This window comes from Cygnus olor, chromosome 10, assembly GCF_009769625.2.
Source record: "Cygnus olor isolate bCygOlo1 chromosome 10, bCygOlo1.pri.v2, whole genome shotgun sequence".
Classification (NCBI taxonomy): domain Eukaryota; kingdom Metazoa; phylum Chordata; class Aves; order Anseriformes; family Anatidae; genus Cygnus; species Cygnus olor.
In genome coordinates, this window is record NC_049178.1 from 10,197,869 (window position 1) to 10,218,594 (window position 20,726).

Consider the following 20,726-nt stretch of genomic DNA (forward strand, 5'->3'; position numbering starts at 1 on the left):
ACAAACGCAAGAACAAATACCAGGAAGAAAGGAAGAGAGGAAAGGGACTAGATTGCCAAGTTTTTCCATACCAAAAAATCCAGATTAGCAGTCAGTAAGAAGAAAGGGAAGGTTCGTAGTCCAGGTAATTCATTGAGAAACAGCTACCACAACCCAGGTGGGAGAGGAGCTCCTTCCACAGTACAGAGCCACTGGAACACCTCAGCTCTGGCTCCTTCTCATATTCGCTCCAGGATGTTAGGAGTTAAGCAGTAGGGGAGGTGAACAAATGAGGTCATTTCATAGCTGTATTTAATTTCAAATCCAATAATCCAGTGTGCATATCAATGCTGTTATGCAAATCTGAGAATTTAGATACAAGGAAGCCAGACAGATTTTCCAGAAGATGAAGCCGAAGCCTCTTGGCCTCAAAACAAGAAGGCTTATGTAGTTCATCTCTACTGTACAGAATACTGCCTCTATCTGGACTCTGTGTTGCTAGCACACCACAGTTCACAAGTGTCCTCCTCACTTTCTACACAATCTGTGTTTCAGTACTTGAACATGTAATTCAGGAATTTTACACTAATTTATACATTTTTAATTGGTTGCATATATTAACATGTACTATAAGATTTTTCCTAAAGAAGCATTACATAATACATGGATACTGTAAAAAGATCTGATTAGTTAAAAGTAACAAGCATTAACAGAGATACATACAAAACTCAACCTAGTTGGACTGAGTGCTGAGCTTGCAATGAACTATAGGTAATCAGCCTTTCCAGTTGCAGCCTTCACAGGGGAAAACACAAGACAGTTAAAAATGTATGTAACTTGTCACACAGATTACCTGTAAACAGTTTCTCTCCGTTGGACACCTGGAATTAGACTCAGTTCCAAACATACATAAGAGTTTCCATTTTAAACTAAGAGAAAGGTCTGTTACCATGAAGTGTGATGTGGATGGTGCAGGGATGTGAGCTCTGAAGTGCTGGACTCTCAGATGCTCGTGGGAGATGGGTGGATTTTGGCAGCTGGAGATGGAATTTTTTTTTAATTTTGTTTTTAAACACAGAAGAGGGGCTGTGTGTTTGAAGGCCTAAGTGTGATATTTGTTTGTGAAGGACTGTGCTCAACCCCTCCCTCTTCCCTCAGCAGCTGCAGCTCTCCGCAGAAGCCTTCACTCGGTCATTCTTGTCTAGTTTGATGGGTTCGGGGAATTCATTGTAAAGCTCCACTTCGGTTTCCTAGCAGGAGGGAAGGGAAGAAAGGGAAGAGTTAGTGCCGCAGCTCTACAGACAGCCCCTGACATGCACGGGGCCATTCTCAGCCGGGGAAAGCTTTGGGAGAGCCCAACCCTCCCCAGCTGCCCTCAATGGCTGAACTCGAGGCAGAGCCAGCACCAGCAGAGGGCACCCACCAGCCCCCTTCCTACCTGTTTAAGTGCATTTCGTGCAATCGTCTGGAAAGCTTGTTCCACATTAATGGCCTCCTTGGCACTGGTTTCAAAGTAGGGGATGTTGTTTTTACTGTAGCACCAGGCTTGCGCCCGTTTTGTGGTGACCTGGGTGGACAGAGAGCAGCATCACCACCTTCAGCCTGACAGAGAGGGGGCTTTGTTTCCAGGTCAAGGCCAGGGACCCCCCCCAGGCACCCAACCTGAGCTAGGACAAGGGTTCTGGTCTCGTTAGAGCTATAGCCTTGATGCAGAGCTGTTCCACACACCCAACAGTCCCAGTTCCAAAAGCAGAACAAGGGCTGAGCAGCTTTTCCACAGGCTTGGGCCTGTCATAGGCAGGCCCAGCTCCCGCTGGAGCACAGGAGGCAGCTGCCTGCCACCAGGTACGCTCAGCCCCATGGCAAGGAGGAAGATGAGGCCACAGGGCACAGACTGCTCAGGCATCCACAGCACAGGGACTTGCTCCCACAGCGGTTACTCAGCAATACCAGAGGAGAATCAGATCTCCTTGTATCTACCCAGGGAACTGCTGCAGGCTCTCTACTGCTGGGCAGGAGCATGTTATGCACAGCGGGTCAAACCCCTCCAGGTAGACAACAACCTGGGGAAACTCTTCCCCAGTGCCATGCAACAGCAGAGCCACACATGCACCTTCCACTCAGGTAACCCTCACATGTTCCTACAAGGTCTCCCACTCCAGCAATTTCTTAAAAGGAGGCTACCGAGTCACAGTACTCACTTGTCTGTTTTCTAGGTCAATCTTGTTTCCCAGCACAACAAAAGGAAAGTTCTCAGGATCCCTTGGACTGGCCTGAATGAGGAATTCATCCCTCCAGCTGTCTAGGGTTTTGAATGTGTTAGGGGCCGTGACATCGAACACCAGCACACAGCAGTCTGCTCCCCTGTAGAAGGCAACTCCCAGAGACTGAAACCGTTCTTGTCCTGCTGTATCCCATATCTGCAGCAAAAGACAGGGTAGGTAAGCCAGCTCTGCTCCAAGACACTCAGACCACAACGAGGGCATTCATTTCAGGACTCCATGCTAGGCATCTAGAGCCCTTACCTCTCCAAAGGAAAGGAACACCTAAAGGTTTGGGATCTTCTGTAGGAATTGCACCCTTCTAAAAGTAGAGATAACTAACGGAATTGCATGTCCAGCCTGATCAGTGGATCATTGTTTGGACAAACAGGACCTAGGGACTGGGGCAGACAGGGACCTGCCTGCAGCACTGGGGTACGCTGGGATACCAGCACAGCCCAAAGTCTCCTCTGCTGGCTACAACATGGGTTTTGCTGCCCTGCCGTCAGCCTCACCATGGAGAGATGAAAGCGTCAGATACTAGACATACACAGGCTGGCAGACTAACACTATACCCACAGGAATCAGGGTGGCATGAGTATGACCTAGAGAGTCCTTTCCCAGCCCTTCCCAGTTGCTGAACACCAGGGAAGCGCACCTTTCTACCAACAGAAAGTATGCTGACAGGAACAAATGCTAGTTTTTAAACTGAGCATTGGCAAACCCTTAACTGAGCACAGACTAGCTGATCTTTGATTTCCCTTGTCGAGCCCCTGTACAGATGTGTAGAGAAGCCCAGCAGCAGCTATGGCCGGGAGCAGTTCAGTGCAAGCAGGATTCACACCCAGTACACTGCCCCGGGCTACATCGGAGCAGATGCTTCCACACGAGCGTGGTCTAGACACCCCTCACAGCAGGAGTCGCTCCTTACCTGCATTGTCACTAGCCTGTCATCCACCATGACTTCTTTTGTCAGGAAGTCTGCACCTATCGTAGCCTTGTACTGGTTACTGAATTTCTTGTTCACATACTGGTTCATGAGCGATGTCTTTCCCACCCTGTACAGAAAGGCAAAAAGACTAGGTAGGCTGCTTCTACAACAGAGCTCGCATTAATCACTCTGAACAAAACATCCCTCTGCCCTTTACCTTCCATCATAGACTCCTGGCCAAAAGGGGGAGTCGGGAAACACACCCACCTCTGCAAGGAGGGGCTTTCACAGCAACAGATGCTGGGGCCACATAAGGATATGAAGAATTAAGGTCTTGAGAAACCCTGCTGATGGGGAAGCAATCTGATCACTGGTAAACAGTATGCATCGTATCATGAGGGCAACCTTGAAAGATGAGGTGCCCTACCAAATGATGAAGCCCACCAAAATAATCATTGGCCTCTGCAGAAGGAGGAACAGGGCAGTCTCAGCACGGTAACAGCTGACACACACATCTGCAGGGGCCAAGAGCTGGAGATCCTCCTTAGAACCAGCTTAGAGGGTTCACGTGCACCCTGTGGCTGAGCAGCACTCCCTGATCAACAGCTTGTTGGGCACAGAGGTATAAATAAGCCTGATGTCAGGGGAGCAGGTTGGTTACAGCCTGCACAGCAAACCCACCACCTGTACCAGAGGAACAGCCTCCTTGCTCAAGGGAACAGGACAACAAAGCCTCACCCCAAGGGGCTGGCTCTACCCAGATCAGATAGAAGCTAGGCAGGTGGCTCAGTATAAGCTTCATCTCTGACAGAGGTAAAATTTTAAGAAGTCACCCAAAATTGCTTATCAGTTGTTTTTTTTTTCCTAATAAAATTAAATGCTTATTTTAACACCATGCTGATTCTCCTTGTACCTTCCTACCTTACATCCAGACTCCCACTGCCCAGAGCACTGCTCCAGCAGGATGCAGATTGGTGGCTTAAAGGCTCCCCCACTTACCCGGAGTCTCCAAGGATGATGACTTTCAGTAACACTTTCTTCCTAGAAGTCATCTTTTAAACTAGAAAGGAAGAGGAACAATCCCATCAGACTCCATTGGCACATCATCCCTCAAGGCAGCAAGCAGTAAGCTCGGAGGCTGGGCAGCCAGACTCCCAGCAAGGAACCAGCAGCTGGCAGAGGCCCGCACTCGTGAAGTTGGACTTTTCAATTCAAGGCTTCACTTGAGCAGTAACCAAGTGTTTGCCCACTTCATTGGCAAGGCCATGTCAGGCCAGCAATAGCAACTTAATAACCAGTAAATGAGCCACATATTTGTCCTTCGCAGTACCAAGTCCATTTCAGACCCCATTCCCAGGCTGTTCTCTGGGTACGCTAGCTGAGGCCACCTGCCTTAGGCCTGCTGGAGGCAGGGCAGTAAGCTCACAAAACAAGCTAATTCTTACACGGGCTATTATGAGAGACGTGAGCAGAGATGCGTACCGCATCCAAGCTTTATTTACACTGCTCAGTAGTCTCCTAGTAGGAAAAAAAATAGGGTTCAGCTTGGAAAAGCAGCAGCTGTGCTCGGTGAGGGCAGGGGCCCTAGAACACGCTGCAGGTGAGGCGGTCACAGCACAACCTACAGGCCAGCCAAAGGGCTGAAGCACGAGGCACACAGCTACCAGACCACGGGGCTTTTCACAGACCACACGAAGCTAACTGCTGCCACCCCACCTTCAGCAGAAGGATGAGTAAAACCAGCAACAAACCTCTAACATTCAGCCTGCTGCTCTGTTACACCATGAGCCGCATCCTGCCATTACTCCAGTCCACTTCATGGCAAGGGGCTCTGAACTTGCCACTAATGGTCCATCCAATTAGCAGGAGTGAGAGTTGAGCTCCAGAGACTCACTGTTACTTGTCCCCAGGTCTCCCTCGGATCTGTGAAGCTACAGCAGGCCCCAAAATACTTCTGGATGCTTCAGTATAGCAAGAACAAGAATGAAGCCTCGCTATCAGGAGCTGAGCATGACCGCAGTCCAGCATGCCCTTCTACCATGAGGCCCTTCTCCCCACCTACAGGAAGGGATAGCACAAGACATTCTCTTAGTTGCTCAGGCTTGATCGGATCCCAGATCCCAGTCTGGTTCTCCTTGGCTTTCCCTAGGGAGCTCTGCAGGCTCTCTACAGGGAGAGGAGCCAGAAGATGGTTATAGCTGTGCTACTTTGAATTCAAAGACCTTTGACACAGGCTTCGTGTTCCAATCCCTTAAATAGGGACTCGGCTACCCTAAAACTCTCATCCTGCCACACCAACTCACATTCATTCTACTACACAACTCCTACTCTTCGGGAGCTATTCCTGACTTTCACAGCTAAGGAGGCCTCTGCTTTGACAACAGCACGGACAGAAGCGTCTTCTGAGCAGCTTGGTCCTATGCACTTCCTGGGACAGGCACGAGCCTAGGCTGTGAGAGAACTGCAGCCTGCTCCATCCCACTGACGGGGGAAACAACATGCTCCAAGCTGTAGAAGCTTCCTATTAGGAAAGGATCTGGCTGCACAAAGCCTTAACCATCAAGCTTTGAGTGGTGGAGGTGCACACCTTACCATTTCAGACCTCACCATCAGGGAAGGCTGCAGAAGGCCTCCTGCTGCTGTTACGGGCAGCAGTGCACTTACGGCTCCGCCCCGTTGGACTGCGCCCACCTCACGCACCACTGACACTGACATGCCTGGGTGTGAAACCGTTCGGGAGGTGACAGCCAAAGGCTGTCGAGTGACAGCAACGGCAGGCCATCCAGACTGCACATGCTGTCTCTGGGTGGTGGTTAATAGATGCCAGAGAGCCTGCACAGGTCACCTACTCCAAGCACTACCACCTCTCCGAGGCGGTCTACACTGCGCAGGACTGCGTTGCTCAAGGGCCCAGCTACCTCAGCCACGAAATAGCCAGCTGAAGGTCGCCAGACAAGCCCAGCGTTTAGTCCAGCTCCTGCTCTTGCCCAGAGCCCCCCTCCAGCTCATCCCATCAACAGCAGTGGGGAGAGCAGCCCATGTGAACTCCTCCAAGCAGACAGCACCTCCTGTGTTTTCAGAGCCTGTAGCACAAGCAACACTTGTGCCAGCCAAGCCAGAGGCTCCTGCAGCACAGTTGGCCCAGATGGAGTAAGAAAAGCAAGCAGAGCTCTGAAACCACTTCAAGATACTACGCACGGTGAGCCGTCATGGAAAACATCTGCACAGGTCCAAGCCCAGGGTGAGAGTCACCTGTTTCCCTCGAGACAGAGGGTAAACAACTCACCCCGAGGTGACTGCGCCAGACCCCAGCACGTACTGCTTCTATTTTTCCTCCGAGTGTTTTTAGCGTTGCTTGCCATCAGCTGCTGCAGCTCCCTGCCTGCTGGTATTCAAAGCAGCTTTAGACAAGCTGGCATTCGTTCCCATGCTCGGGGAGGGATTCGCAGGGCCCTGAATTGCAACACTCAGTCACAGGGGAGCCTCAGTGCCCAGATCCAACGTGGCACGAAGTTCCACTACGAAGCGAGGGGAAGCTGCTCCGTTGAGGCTCATTGCCTGGGAAGCAGCTCAGCTGAGGGAGGAAGCTGAATCACACCTGACACCGCCTGCTTGTCATAGTTTGCCGGCCACCCCATCGGTGTGACGGGCCATTACTGCCTGACAAACACCTCAGGTGAGGCTCGCAGCTTCCACCCCAGGTGATGCAACGGATGTGAGCCACAGCACCGCCGGGCTGCTCAGCTCAGTGCCTGCTTTGGGCCATGAGACGGCACGAGGAGCTCGGCTCTGCTGCAGACCCGCAGTGCCCAATCTCCCCACCCCATCCTACTAAGCCCGCCCAACACTTTTTAGGCCTAGTCAGCTGAAGGACCAAACCCTTTTATTAATCTTCTCATCACAGGTAGAAACAGACCCACCACCGAGTTACTTCTTGCCGCTACAAGAGGAAACCACATCTCCTGGAGCCTTCCTACAGAAGAAAGCCCTTCAAGTAGCATCAAGTTGCTCTCTACGGCACTGCTTTTGCTGTTTCCCTGATCCTTATCACAGCCTGCATGGCTGAGCAGGTCTCCAACACCAGCCCCAGCCTTAGAGCAGCTATTTGTGCTAAACAGAGCTTTGACTCATCCCAGCAAGATCTGAGACCCAGATGGATTGAAGAAACCCCATTATTTTACCTGGGGTTTCTGATGAAGCAAGCCAAGAGGTCAAACTACTCCAAGGACGGGACACCATACATCCTCCAACGTTGTTTCCAGGCACAGTGCTTCTAAAAGAGGCTGGGGAGCTGGAATCAGAAGACACGGGACCTTCAGCTCACCCCACCAGTAAGAAAAGCCTTACCACAGCCTCCTGTAACACCATGCAAAGGATTTGGGGTCTTCAGCCCGCACTAAGCCAAGAGCAAACACAACATCTTCCAGCCAGAGGATGCCTCCACACACTGCAGCTCAGGGAAGCCCAGAGCTACCTCAGCCGATCGCGGTTACGGTGCCGTCGCTGTGTCAGTACAGCAGGGCACACAACCGACCCCGGGCCAGGTTCAGCATTGAAGGATTCGCTTGCCTGGAGTCAGAGGCAATTTGTGATTGCTCACGCAGGAACACGGGCTGCTTTTCACATTGCACAGCATTGAGTAGTCAGGCTCATTACTGCCTTGTGTCCCAGAAACAGAGCCCACATTCCTGCTCTAAGCTACGTAGATCTCATTTCTGATGAGCACTGCTAGTACCAGACGACGGGAGACTCAGCATAACAGCTTCAGAAAACAGACGAGGCAGGTTTGAATACCTGAAGCTGTGAGCTCACGTGAGGAGTTTCTCCAGACACACCTGCCAGAAACACTGAGTTACTGAGTCAGCCTGAGATGTGGGCTGTGCAGGGCTCCCCCTGCTCCTGCACAGAGCAAGCTCAGCATAAGCATCACCAGTTTTGATCTCAGCCAAGTCAGTGGTGTCCAAGTCCCAGACTATTTTGCACTGTATGTGCAGCTTGTCTTGCTTGATGGTATGATTATTCTAGAGCAGCATCCTGCAAGAGTCACGTAAGCCCTTAAGATGGCAGTGTGTGAGCTCACATGGGGCTCCCATCCAGTCCCAGGAGCATTTCTGAACAAACACTTCCTCTTCAGAGAAATCTTGAAGAAAAACCTGCTTGCTAAGATTTGATCCGAGACACCAGTTTTGTTTTACACCATGCAGTCTCCTGGAGGAGAGTCAGCTGCAGGACTGCTCACAGCAGCCTCCAGCACACCCATCCGGCCCTGCGCAGGAGCTGTCAGAAGCCTCCTGGCAGAGACCAGTCAGCATCGTTCTTCCTCCTGGCCTTACTGGTGCCAAAGGAATGACACAGCTGCCTCTAGCACTGCAGACAAGTCCTCCTGCTCAGTGTTCAATGCCTGCCCCTCTAAAAAAAGCAAGCCATTGGTAGCGTGGTGACCCTCAGGAGGTGAAGCCTGGTATAGCACACTCGCTCCCAGTAAGGTTATTACCTGGCCTGCTGGAGCAGCACGGGAGAATCCCTCACGTCCGACCTGCACGTTACTGGCTTAGCTGAGCTGGTGGGAGAATCAAGAACTGTCCGATGAAGCTCTGCGGCACCAATTGTTCAGATGCAAGGGCAAAGAGAGTCCGTACCAAACCTAATTAGACTTCCCTCATTGCTTCAAAGGCCATGACACTTGTCCTTTCTTCTGCTCTATTAAGGCAGCTGGTTTAACTCAAAGCAGAGATGGATGGTTAAGGACTCCTTAGAGGCATTCACATGTGTCAAGTGACAGTGCAGGCACCTCAATATTAATTAGCTTGGTACGAGCAAAGAACTGCAGGAACTTGCACTGGTAGCCCACCAGATCTCAGGTTATACTTGGCAGGATGTTCCTACCCCAGGCCTGCTTCTGCTGAAGGCGCTCAGGAGCGGTGGCGGCACAGAAGTAGCCAGCCTTGGGCAGGGGAGGACACTCACCTCCGTGGAAGGAAGACAACAGCTCCCTGCACACTGGCTTTAACGCTGCTGCTAAGCTGCTGGAGCAGGCTGTACTGTTGCAGCTTTGCTATTAAACAGTTCGAACCACAACCTTAGCTAAAGCAAAGCAACCCCAAGCAGAAGCTAGAAGAACGGGGACATTTGATCAGAAGTTCGCTGCTCCTTCCACTAGAAGCCAGCAGAGCCGAAGCAAGGCTGTTGGACCGCCCTGCTCTCCTTGTGTCCTCTGCCAGGGGCACTTAACACTACACAGGCAAGGGGCAAAGCAGTAGGTGAGCATCGAGCAGGGCTAAACTCATAGCACTGAGAAATACGGAGTTCCACTCTTTCCCTTCCCCAGGGCATCACAGGGCCTTCAGCAAAAGGCCGCACCATAAGAAAGTCAGTCCGGACAAGACAGTACCCCATGAAGGTACGGACACCACCACGGGCTCACCACACTGACCAGACCGTGCGGAGGAAGAGCCGTCCCTGAGTACTGGAAAAGCCTCCTCAAAAAAAGCTTAGTCCTGGGGTGCAGGATAAGCGTCCTGAAAAACAGCTCCATACATTTCCGACACAAACACTACCTCTGCTCACTCTCTTCTCGCATGGGGGAGGCTGCAAAGCATTAAGTCTCTGTACTACACTAAGGAGTTATTTTTGTTCCCCCTCCCAATGGTTCTGCATTTCTTCAAGGAGGCTGAAGCTAGAAAAATGATTCAGGACCAGCTCAGCTTGAACCAGTTTCTTCCCGGAAGCAGGAAGTTCCCTGGGATGTTCGGCACCTCAGGAGGCCGTGTCTGCTCAGACCTCCACCCCCTCAAGTGAGATGCTCCCTGGGTGTTTATCCTGCTCTCACAGGACCGACCACACCAGCCTGGCACAGATGGGCTGCCCCATGCTCACCCTGAGCCCTGCTGGGACTCACCATGAGCAGGCGTTAGTTTGCTCCAGTTTAGCCCCACCGAAAGCCCGAGGCCTCACGCCAAGGTGAGGCGGGCAGCCCGTGGCTGCCGGCAGTGGCCAGGGTCAGTTGGCTTGTAGAGAGCTCGAGTGGCCCAGACACCCTCGGTCTTGAGGGGCTCCACTCACGCTGGGGCCTCAGGCGGGAGCTGAGCAAGCTGTGTCAATACGGTTTAACGGCAGCTTGGTTCTACCCACCTGGGTCACGCAGATATTGCGCAGCGTCCGCTAACGCAGAGCTGCGGGTGACAGCAGAAGCAGTTCCACACGCTGACCTCCCCAGCATCAGGTAGGCAGCCTCCAACACCTCACTAGAGCAACGGAAGAGCCATAAGCAGGGGCTGGCACTTGTATACGGCCACGGCTTAAGAGGCGCCAAGCTGTCTTCAAGGAAGGAGCTAGAAACAAGCCTCTCACTCCCGCGGCAGCTGCCAAGCTGGTGTTTTCCTCACAAAGGGGAGCTCTGTAAGTAGAAGCAGCACCGGCAGCCTCACACCGAGGACCGACGCAGAAGCACAGGAGGTTTTTACCAGCAAGCTGAGGCTGCACAGGCAGGCCGCCACCCTCCTCTGCCCCCATGACGGGCCTACCAAGAGCTCGGCTTCCGCAGCTGGCTGAGAGAACCCATCGAGGAAAACCCCACGTTTAGTGGGGACACGTGCTGGCTTTGTGCCCGAGCAGCAGTCAGGAACACCTCGCCGTTCAGGCAGACGGCTCACGAGAACTCCTTTAAACAGGCTGCCCTTTTAGAAGACAGGCTCCTATGGAACAAGGCCAGTGGGCTACCACAGTCTGTGCAGCCAGCAGTGCTTGCAGGCCCCACCAACCCACCACAAAGCAGCCAAAGCGAAGCCCACGGCAAAAGCAGCTGGCGAGATATTGCTGTGACAGCTTCCCAGAAGGGTACGCTCCACTTGCTGCTGTACCAGTAACATCTCAGAGCTGCTTCCCACCTCCTTCCTCCCCACACATTTGTGTTGCCGTTCTAACCAACATGTTCTCTCCTGCTGGTGCCTGGCCAAGAGCTCAAGCACGGCTCCTCGTTCCCTGCTCAGGAGAAGCAGCTAGGCTGCCTGCCGCACTTCCATCAGGAGCAGGCTCCCGTCCACTTGGTGCCTTTCCCAGCCAGTCCTGGGAGACAGGAGTTACCTCTTCAAGGAGCTGGGAGCCTCAGCTCCAATTTATTTGTTGATACCTTGTTTACAGCATCACATGGCACGCCGCAGTGTTTCCTACCCCTGAGGATCAGAAGCTTCACCTTCGTGAAGGAAGCCCTCAGCTCCACATGCTGCCTAGCACACTGACATGGCTGGGATCAGAACAACGTTAGAACACATTTCAGGAACCCACGGGAACTAGCTTTTTAGACTACAGATGCAGTAAATTCCCCTCATTTTGAGGGTGGAGCTGCAGCCTCCAGCACAGCTGCTCTAGGACCAAGCTGAAGGACCAGCCAGCCCCAGCTCCCTTCGCTGGCTGCTTCAGGGGAGCACCACACCGGGGCAGGAAGCCAACTGGCCTGGTCTGCGAGCTAGCTGCTCGGTGGGTATGATGCCTGCGCGCACTCTGCCGCCTGCTCCTAAATAACAGGCTAAGACAGCTCCGTGCTGAAGACGGAACGATGGTGACACAGCTTGGGGAAAACCATAGGAAACCCAGCTAGAGTGCAAGAGCAGCTTTTCGCTCCTTTCACTAGCGATAAGGTTTAAGCTCACTTCCACGCAGACATACCCTCACCGCCCAGCTCCAGAGGCTGCAGGCCTCCCCCCCAGCCACGCGCGAGGGCTCCAAGAGCTCCTCAGAAGAGCACACATCAGCTGCCGGCTGGGCCAGAGGGTCAGGATGACGCAGGGGGGGCAGAAGCCAAGCCGCTTGTGCTGGTAGTAGCGATGCCTGCAGAGGAAGCACGGGGCTCGCACGAGAAGGGGTCAGCCCTCCCTGACGGGGTCCCAGCTCAGGCACGGCTCCGCTAGGGCAGAGCGCAGCATTCCTGGGAGGCACCGATGCACGTGATTAGTCAGGCTCAAAGCCCGAGCTCTCAAAGCCAAGTTCTCCGGTCCAAGCCTCACTGGTTCGCAGCCCTGCTACACCTCCCGGCACTTCCCCAGACGGGAGCTGTTTCGTGCCTGCGCAGCGTCTGGGTGCGAGACCTGGAACCGAAGAAGTTTGTTGCTCCAGAGCTGCCGCTGAGCTGTGACTGCCCTAGAAAAGGCCAAACAAGGCAGGACTAGCCCCCACCTCCGCAACCCAGGGGTGAAGCACAGAAACTGAGCTCTGATGGTTTAGGTGTCTCCTCTCACGAAGGTACCGCGTTGATCTGATTACATGGTTAGAAAGTGGGAGCTAAACAAGCACAATTTGCTTACAGAACCAAGGCAGACGGCTCCCCACATTCAGTCAGACCTCCCGTGTGGTTAGGAGCGGCAGCAAAGGTCTGACAGCTACAGGAAGACTTTGGCTCAGGCTGAGCAGCAGCCTCGGCATCGGCAGCACACGCAGGCTCCTCCAGGTGAGAGATGCGCTGAGCCCGAGGAAGGGAGCACGCAGCATTCCCGGCGATGAAGGCAGCCTTCCCGGGTGGATCATGCTGCTCCTCAGCAGCCTGAGGATGATCACCATCACCTCCACAGCAAGCAGCAGGTATCTTGAGACTACGGCCGTGCACAGGGCAGGACTGCAGGCAGGCCTCTCGGGAGCCAACAGCACAGCACCAGGTCCACGACACCCAGGCAGAGAACAGGGGCTGCCGGAGGAGCAGTCCCCAGGCTGAGCGAAGACAGCCCTGGGAGAAAGCTGCAGCCAACAGCTTCGCTGAGAGCTGGTGCTTCCAGGCACGAAGCTGTAGCCCACCTCACCTGGAGCTCCTCCAGAAGGTGAAGGTGCCTCGTGCTGCAGGCATCTTTCTCCCAGGAGCAGGCAGACACATGGAGCCCTAGCAGGCTGAAAGCAAGCACCCGAAGATCTTCAGCTGCCCTCCTTCTGTAGGCTCGAGGTACGCTGTCACCCAGGGATCTTGCCGTGCCCCTTCCTTCCAGGGGGAGGCAGCCCCCCCCCCCCCCCGTGAGTCCTTCAGGATTTCAGGTAGTTCCCAGTCAACGCTGCTCCTCCCCAGGGACCGGGCTGGTGCAAGAGCAGGCATGCTCGCTTTAGCTCCCCTCCCCCTTTATCAGAGCAAGCTCAACTTCCCCTATTCTGCCCTGGGGGAGACAATCTCAGGATGTGGGAGGAGAGTTGAGCACATTTGCTGGCTGCTGGGAGACACCAGGCAGCAAGCCACGTGTCTTGACTAAGGGCCTTGCCTACGCAGAGCGGTTCAGCTCTACCAGCACCGGTCCACGTCGCCGTGCCTCTACCAGAGCAGGCTCCTCGGTGGAGCCCTGCCAAAGCGAGCGAGGCGCATCTTACACAACCGAGCCACGGCGCCCATACAGCCCGGTCTGTACGGCCACGGCTGCCGGGCTGCTGGCACGCAGCCACCTAGCCGGGAGAGCCAAACGGGTTCCAGCAGCCCCTACACAAACAGGGACAGCCCAGCACCGTTCCCGCACCAGGGAGACGCACGCTGCCGCGTTTGAAGCCTCCCATCAGAAGGGAAGCCTGAGCAAGTCAGAACTGCGGGTTGGCCAGGCCAGCGAGGAGCAGTGAAGTCGTTAGGTCTTCACTCCAGCCAACGATGTTTTTCAAGCACTCGGATTAACTTCTAGTTTTGTCTCCAGCTCGCTGAGATTTTACACATTCCTGTCGTGCTTTCAGTTTTAGGAACACAAATAGGAGGTGTTAGATAACCTTTGCAATGAAGGCACAGCTCTGAGACCTTGCCAGTGGTAAACAAGCCTCATTTATCTACTCCTCCTGGTAGTTTTCCCCAGTTCCTGGAAACCGGGCAGGAAACAAGCGACTGAGGGGAGGCTTCACAGGTTCAGGCCTTCGAGTCCCAAACAAGGGCCTCAGAAGGGCTGCTGGACCCCACGCAAATATTGGCTCTCCTTCAGCACCAGGAGCCCAGTAGGAGAGAGGGAAAAAGCTGACAGGAGACCCAAACCCAGCCAGGCAGACGCGGAGAAACACAGAGCCTTACTCCTGAGCACCTACTGCAGGTCCGCGTTCTCAGGACCGAGCCTGCTCCTGGAGGTGCCTTCCTCCAGACACCGCAATCTAAGAACTGCGCCTGGAGCGGCGCGCACAGCCCCGATCCTGCACATGCCCCGCACCTCTTGCTGCGCTAACAGGCTTGGCAGAGCAGGAAGGACGAGTATTTCAGTCCCAGTCGGCGAGGGCAGCAGGCAGCTCACCGCGACAGCTGAGTCAGGGCCTACCAAGGAATTTCTGCTGCGGAGACTCGGTTTCAGGCTCGTGCTTCACACACTAGCGCCTCTTGCACAGCTCCTGCAACAACGGTTTGCCAGATCACTTCTTTATCCTCCACAGAGGACTGGAAAAGCCTCACCGAAGGGACCCGCAGGGTGTGATTCGGAGTGCAGTGCTGGTAAACTGCATCCCCTCGCAAGGGGGAAGATGAGAGCTGGAGGTACCTCGCTGTGTCGCAGCTGTCTCGCTGCTGATGCTTGAGACAACGTTATCGCCGTGCCAGATCGTAGTTCAGACACCATTATCAGCATCTGGAGCCAAGAGGAGGAGATACCTGCAGAGCCAAGTGACTCAGTCCACTTGAAGGAGGTGAGCACGAAGCAGGTTACCGCTCAAGGAGATGCTGCTGCCCAGCACAGACCAAGGGTTCCGTGCAGACTCACTGCGGGGCAGAGCCAGCCGTCGAGGTCCAGGCACTGCAGAAGATTTTCTGCAGAAAAGACCTACTCCATTTCTTTAGGAATTTCTGCTTGAAACTCGAGCAGGTGCAGTTAGACATAATAAGCCACCTGAAGCCGACATTTCAAGTAGTTACGGATGGGCAGGAGAGCAAAGCACTCCCTGCATCGAGTGCCTTTAAACTGCACAAACAGGACTCTGCCGCAAGTTTACACTTCAATCCATCTCAAACAGCACGCCCCTCCCGAAGTCACACCTCCCCCGAGAGCGGCCGCGGCCTCAAGAACGGGTTTCCTAGTGCGGGAAGCCGGGGCTCTGTGAGCTCAGCTGCAAGCCGACACACTCCTGCGGCCCTGAGCGGCTCCTTTGCCCGTCACCGACCGTGAGTTAGCAGCAGCGGCGCTGACACAGCTTCCCTCCCGCACGGAGCGCTGGCTGCCGGCACCCGGGAGGAGGAGCGGTCTCGCAGAGCGGCGCTGGCAGCAGCAATGACATCAGCGCAGCGCAGGACGCAGCGGCACGCCGAGGGCCAGAGCAACAAGCACGCCGCGAGCCAGCGAGCAGCCATGTGATACGGGGGTATCCCTGCACCGCCTGCCGTTTCTGAGCAGCGCAAGTGGAGTCGCTGACCTTGGGAGCCCGTCTGGAAGTTTTAGTCGAATCGTATTTAAAAGGAAGTAAGCCCTTCAGTAAAGGGCGGCCGGAAGGCTGGCTGCTGTCACCCAGCCTGTTCCCCGTGCCCGATCCAGCTCGCGGCGCACAGCCCGTGTTTGGGACGCTACCGAGGAACACAAGCCTTTTACCCTCAGCCCCGTGTCACAACTCAGCCGTCTGAAGGCAGGCTGTTACACAGCAGCTCCAGGAGACCGCTTCAGAAGGCTGCAGGGGGAAGCCAACTGAACTCCAACTCAAGCAATTAAACCGCAATTATCAAAACAATGCTGCGTGAGGAAACATTTCAGTATCAGGGGTGCTGGATTGCTGTCAGACAGGCAGCGCACAAGGCACAGGCACGCTAGCGCCCAGCCAGATTCAGCACAGAAATTCCTTCTCACCCGAACCCCTTTACACTGAGGCGAGAAGCCCCAAGCCCCCTGCAGCTCTGCAGGGGATCTCAGCACCAGCAGACCCTAGCAGCAAGGGCTGCGGAGCCGTTCAGGTCCCAGCCGAGAAGCCCACAAGACGCTAGGGAACACCAGCACGCGAGGTGAGAGTCCTGTGCCTATCAAGCGATCAGCTCAGCTACTGAAAACACTGGTTATTGTAACAGGCTGGACGGCAGCAAGTATGTGATCCCGGACACCCAGCAGCGCGTTTAGAGGATGCAAACATCCCGGTGCCCTGTTCTACAGCCTTCGTTCCTAAGCCTGGGCTTGCCAGGCACCGATCTCAGGATGAAGCATTTAGAAGCGCATCCTAATCAAGCACAGGCAGTTTTGTTTACAGCCAAATGTTAAGTTCTGCATAAACCAGTCTCATTTTCACAGAGAAGTCAGACAAAATCCATGCATGTTAGAGACAAAGCTATAAATAGTTTTGCACAGATGGTTTGATACTAATTGTCACGTTTCCTCAAGGACGAGCTCTGCCAGAGATTTGCTCTGACAGGTAACTCGCGTGACCTTCCGAGTCAGGAGTCTCAGAGCAGGAGCTCTACGAAGATGCCTCAGAAATTCAATCTGATCACCCTCCTGTCCCCGGGCACTCATTTTGGGTAGCAAAGCAAGGAAAACATTATCTTCTGTAGGCGAACTCAGGAGAGAGCCCACAGCAGAGCTGGTATGGTTTTCACTTCCAGGTTACAGTGTGGACGTTTCCTTGACTATCTGGGCTGCTCAGGGTAGCCTCTGACCCACTGGATTTGGCAGAAGGGCAAGGATGCCCGCAGCGTAGGCACTGCAACAGTTATTTAGGCATTCAACTTGGCCCCTTTGCATTCTAAGGTACAAGTCTCACCCTACCTGTACGGTATTTCAGGACACGGACCACTGCATGACACCACAGGCAAGAGGGAAGTCTAACATAGCAGCATGAAATACAACCACTGTTTCAGGCTGTATCAGTTAAGAGCGAGAAACTGCTACTGGGTGTTAAAAGTTTCCCCTATTAATGGGTCAAATTAGCCCCATCTCACAGCTCTTCTACCCCAGGAGTGTTAACCCAACGGTGCACAGAAGGAAGGGCAGCCCTTAGAGCAGCAGTTCAGGGCTACTTTGACTCAGGCCGGGCATGGCGGGTCTGCTCATAGCTCACGGAGAGCAGGTCATGTGTTCAGTCAGCTGTTGGAGGTCACAAGGAGGGGGGAGAGACAAGTATACTTGTTCTTCCTGAATAAGTACGGCGATGAAGCCCTGATTATTAAACAAGAAATATTCAAATGACTCCACCCACTGCAACCTCAAATACAGCTGCTAAGAACAGAGTACGTTCACTCGGGCAGCCCAGCCCTGCTGGAAGCACAGCAAGGCTGCGGCCTCTCTCATATGCTCCTGGTAGCACCACAGCTCAACAAAGAACAGCCACAAGAGAGCCTTTAAACCATGGCCAGCCAGGCGCTGTTCCCAGCTGGTTAGGTACTACTGCCCCAAACAGGGAGCTTCACCCCGGCCCAAGGCCCACACCAGAAAGCTGAGTCCCAGGCACAGGCCAGAGGTGGCAGGTGCCGGGAGTTTTAAAGCTTCAAATTAGCAGTTATCAAACAAAGAATGGATTGCTTACAGTGGGGAGGACTTTGTTCTGTCATGTGTTTTCAGTTTACGTATACAGAGCTGATACACATCCCAACAGCTCCGCTTATCAGCAGGTGTTTTTAGTTTTCAGGGAAACAGCACTGAGAATTCCAGCTCTGTCTCAAAGACTTTGGAGTCGCTGGGCAACACATACTCATGTAGATGCTGAGGTTGCCTCTCTTACTGCGGATTAAGGGAGTATTTTTTAGCAGTTTTACTACTAGAAGAATTCCACTATTTACAGGAAAGAAAGCACTGTTACCTTAAACGCTACGATCAGGCACTTCCATATTTATTACCCTCCATACGCCTGGATATTAATAACATATCTATCGCTGAATTCACCTTGTCACCCACTCGCGGCCAGAAGCGCTCCTGCCATCCCCTCTCAGAACTGACTCAGGCTTCACACACGCCGAGAGCCCCTTTCGCAATAACTGCCAGCCTTCCAGCCGCCGGCTTCGCCCCACTAACCGCTCCCAGGGCTGCCCGCTCACCCTGCAAGCGACCCCCAGTGTCCCCCCCCCAGCAGCTCCGCACCCCCAGGCCCCCAGCACCCCCCTCCCGGAGCCCAGCACCCCCCGGCCCCCAGCACCCCCGGGCCTCTCCCCCCCACCCGGGACACCTCCGACATCCCCCTAACAACGTCCCCCCCCCCCCTCCCCACCAGGTCCCTCCCACCCCCCCCCCCCCGGAGCCGAGGCTCCCCCCGAAGGCTCCCCAAACGCGCCAGGCCCCGGCACCGCCGCCCCCGGGAGCCCACCCCCGGGGCTCCCCCGGTTCCTTTGTTCCCGGGGAAGCGCCAGGCCCGGCTCCCAGCGACACCACCCGCCTGCCCCCCCCCTCCCCCCCCCCTTCCCCCCACAGGCCGGGCCCAGGCGGAGGCAGCACAAAGGCCGCACTCCCCCCCCACGCCACCCCCCAAGACAACCCCGGTGCCCTCCCCCCACAGCCACCGGGAGAGGCCCGTGAGGCTCCTCCCCGGTGCCCCCGGGCGCCCCTCACCGCGGTGCGTGTGGTGCCCGAGCCGCCGCGGCGCCCGCCCTCAGCCTCGCTGCCGCCCGCCGCTCGCCTCGCTCGGCTTTAATGGGCCCCGCCGCCTCCCCGCTTTCACTTCCGCCTCCCCCTCCGGTAACTTCCGGTCACGGGGCACGCCCGCCGCCCCTGACGTCAGCACGCCGCCCGGTGAGGCGGCGGGGGGCGGGGGGGAGGAAGAAGGGAGAGGAGGAGGGTAGTGGCCGCGAGTCACGTGACCGCGGGCCGCCGCCATCTTGTGGTGGCGACGGCGGGAGGGGGGCGCCAGGGGAGGGGGGCGGCTCGGGGCTGGCACCGGGCGGGGTCCGGCACCGGGAGGGGACCGGCACCGGGAGCTGCGGGCACACGGGGCCGCGTACAGGCTGCTGTTCTACAGGGTCCCAGCCTCTCTGTTTTACCGTCAGGAACCGGGCGCTGCATTGTGCCCACCCTGTCACCCCATTATCATGGCTTTGGTTGGCCGTGGAGTGTGTAAAACCAAGCATTTACAAAAAAGGGACGTGTAAAACCAAGCATTTAAGAAAAAGGGACGTATAAAACCAAGCATTAATGAAAAAGTGAAGCAAACGTGGGCCCGCCTGAGCGGCACCACGACCTCCCTGTCACCTGGAAATGGGAGCACGCCGTGGGCAGGTGCTGTGAGCTCCGACCCAGTGACACTTGCAAAGCACTTTGAGATCAATAAAATGATGGCACACCGCCTCATAATATCGTTAACGAGCCTGAATAGTATTAATGAGTCCTTTCCGAGGTCTGTCCGTCACAGAGCATGCGGGTGCGGTAGTTATGGTGTCCGACCGCTCAGAGGCTGTGAGCCCGCAGCAGCCACGCAGCTCCAAGGGCAGTCCGGCCTCTCCTGTCCTCGTGCTGCTGCTGGCTCCTGTCCGACCCTGCCCGCCTCACTCGGGCACTACACCTGCCAAAAGTTAAAGCAGTGCAGGAAGCGTTCCTGCCAGCTGAATGCACTGACCTGGCTTCGTGCAGGGGAAGTGGGAGGCAGGACACAGACGCTGGTTATAGCTGTGGAAATGTGGACTAAGAGAAGGTGGGCTTTCACATAATGCTGGCAAGTTCGTTACCAGTTTTGTACCCTCATTTTCCCATCTGCAGGACTGCGTCACCATTACCAATCCATCCTACAAGTCAGGAGCTTACAATATCCAGTTTATGACTGATTTTAAGGTGCTCCATTAGACACAGAGCAGCAGCAGAACACAATGCTGGTTAAAGCAAGGACTAGACAAAAGAGGAAAAGCATTGCTTAGTAAAATGATGGAGAAAAAAACTCCCAAAAGTGCATAATTTCTCTGGATGAGAAGGACAGTGATTCTGTGATGGTAACTTCTCTGACAGCACTGGCGAGACCACCTCAAATACTGTGTTTGGTTTTAGGCTCCTCACTACAAGGAGGATACGGAGTTGCTTGAGTATGTGTAGAGAAGAGCAAGCTGGTGAAGGAGCTAGAATTATGAGAAGTGACTGAGGGAATTGGGGTTGTTTAATCTGGAAAAAAGGAGGCTGAGGGGAGATCTCGTTGTTCTCTACAACTATCTGAAAGGAGGTTGCAGAGAGGAGGATGTCGGTCTCTTTTTTTCTCAAGTGACAAGTGTTAAGACTTGAGAAAACAGTCTCAAGTTGCACCAGGGAAGTTTGGGTTAGATATTAAGAAGAATTTCTTCATGGAGAGGCTGGTTAAGCATTGGAACCAGCTGCCCAGGAAAGTGGCAGAGTCCCCATCCCTGGAGATAGTCAACAGATATGTGGATACGGCACTTAGGGACATGGTTTAGTGGTGGCACTCAGTAGGTCAGGTTGATGGTTGGAATGATGATCTTGAAGATCTTTTTCGACTTAAATGATTTTATGATTCTCACTCAGCTCAGCCCCAGGACTGCAGGCCCTGGGCTCATGGACACACCAGCAGCCGGTGGACAGAGCTCCACCACTCACTTTCCCATCCGTATTTCCTGTAACAAAGACCCACATGCTGAGCTGTTACCAGCAGACATTAATGTTGAGTTACAAAGTGTTCATCTGCTCTCATTCCTAAAAGTTTCATTTTTTCTTTCTTTTTGCACAATTCAAAAAAAA

The 20,726-nt window shown here is 54.5% G+C and overlaps 1 protein-coding gene across 4 annotated transcripts; it reads right to left on the reverse strand.

Annotated features, from left to right (window-relative positions):
• Positions 1–274: 274 nt before the first annotated feature.
• Positions 275–18,767, reverse strand: RAB7A (RAB7A, member RAS oncogene family). 4 transcript variants are annotated; one of them, XM_040568827.1, is made up of 6 exons: positions 18,606–18,767; positions 4,171–4,231; positions 3,172–3,298; positions 2,181–2,399; positions 1,418–1,546; positions 275–1,229 (listed from the first exon to the last, which is right to left on the reverse strand). In XM_040568827.1, exons 2-6 carry the CDS (start codon positions 4,221–4,223, stop codon positions 1,134–1,136), a joined length of 624 nt encoding a protein of 207 aa, XP_040424761.1. In that variant the 5' UTR covers positions 4,224–4,231; positions 18,606–18,767; the 3' UTR covers positions 275–1,133. The 4 variants fall into 4 exon arrangements, with proteins under 4 accessions (XP_040424761.1, XP_040424764.1, XP_040424762.1 ...); XM_040568830.1 differs by lacking the exon at positions 18,606–18,767 and adding an exon at positions 17,590–17,778; XM_040568828.1 differs by lacking the exon at positions 18,606–18,767 and adding an exon at positions 7,353–7,457.
• Positions 18,768–20,726: the final 1,959 nt, after the last annotated feature.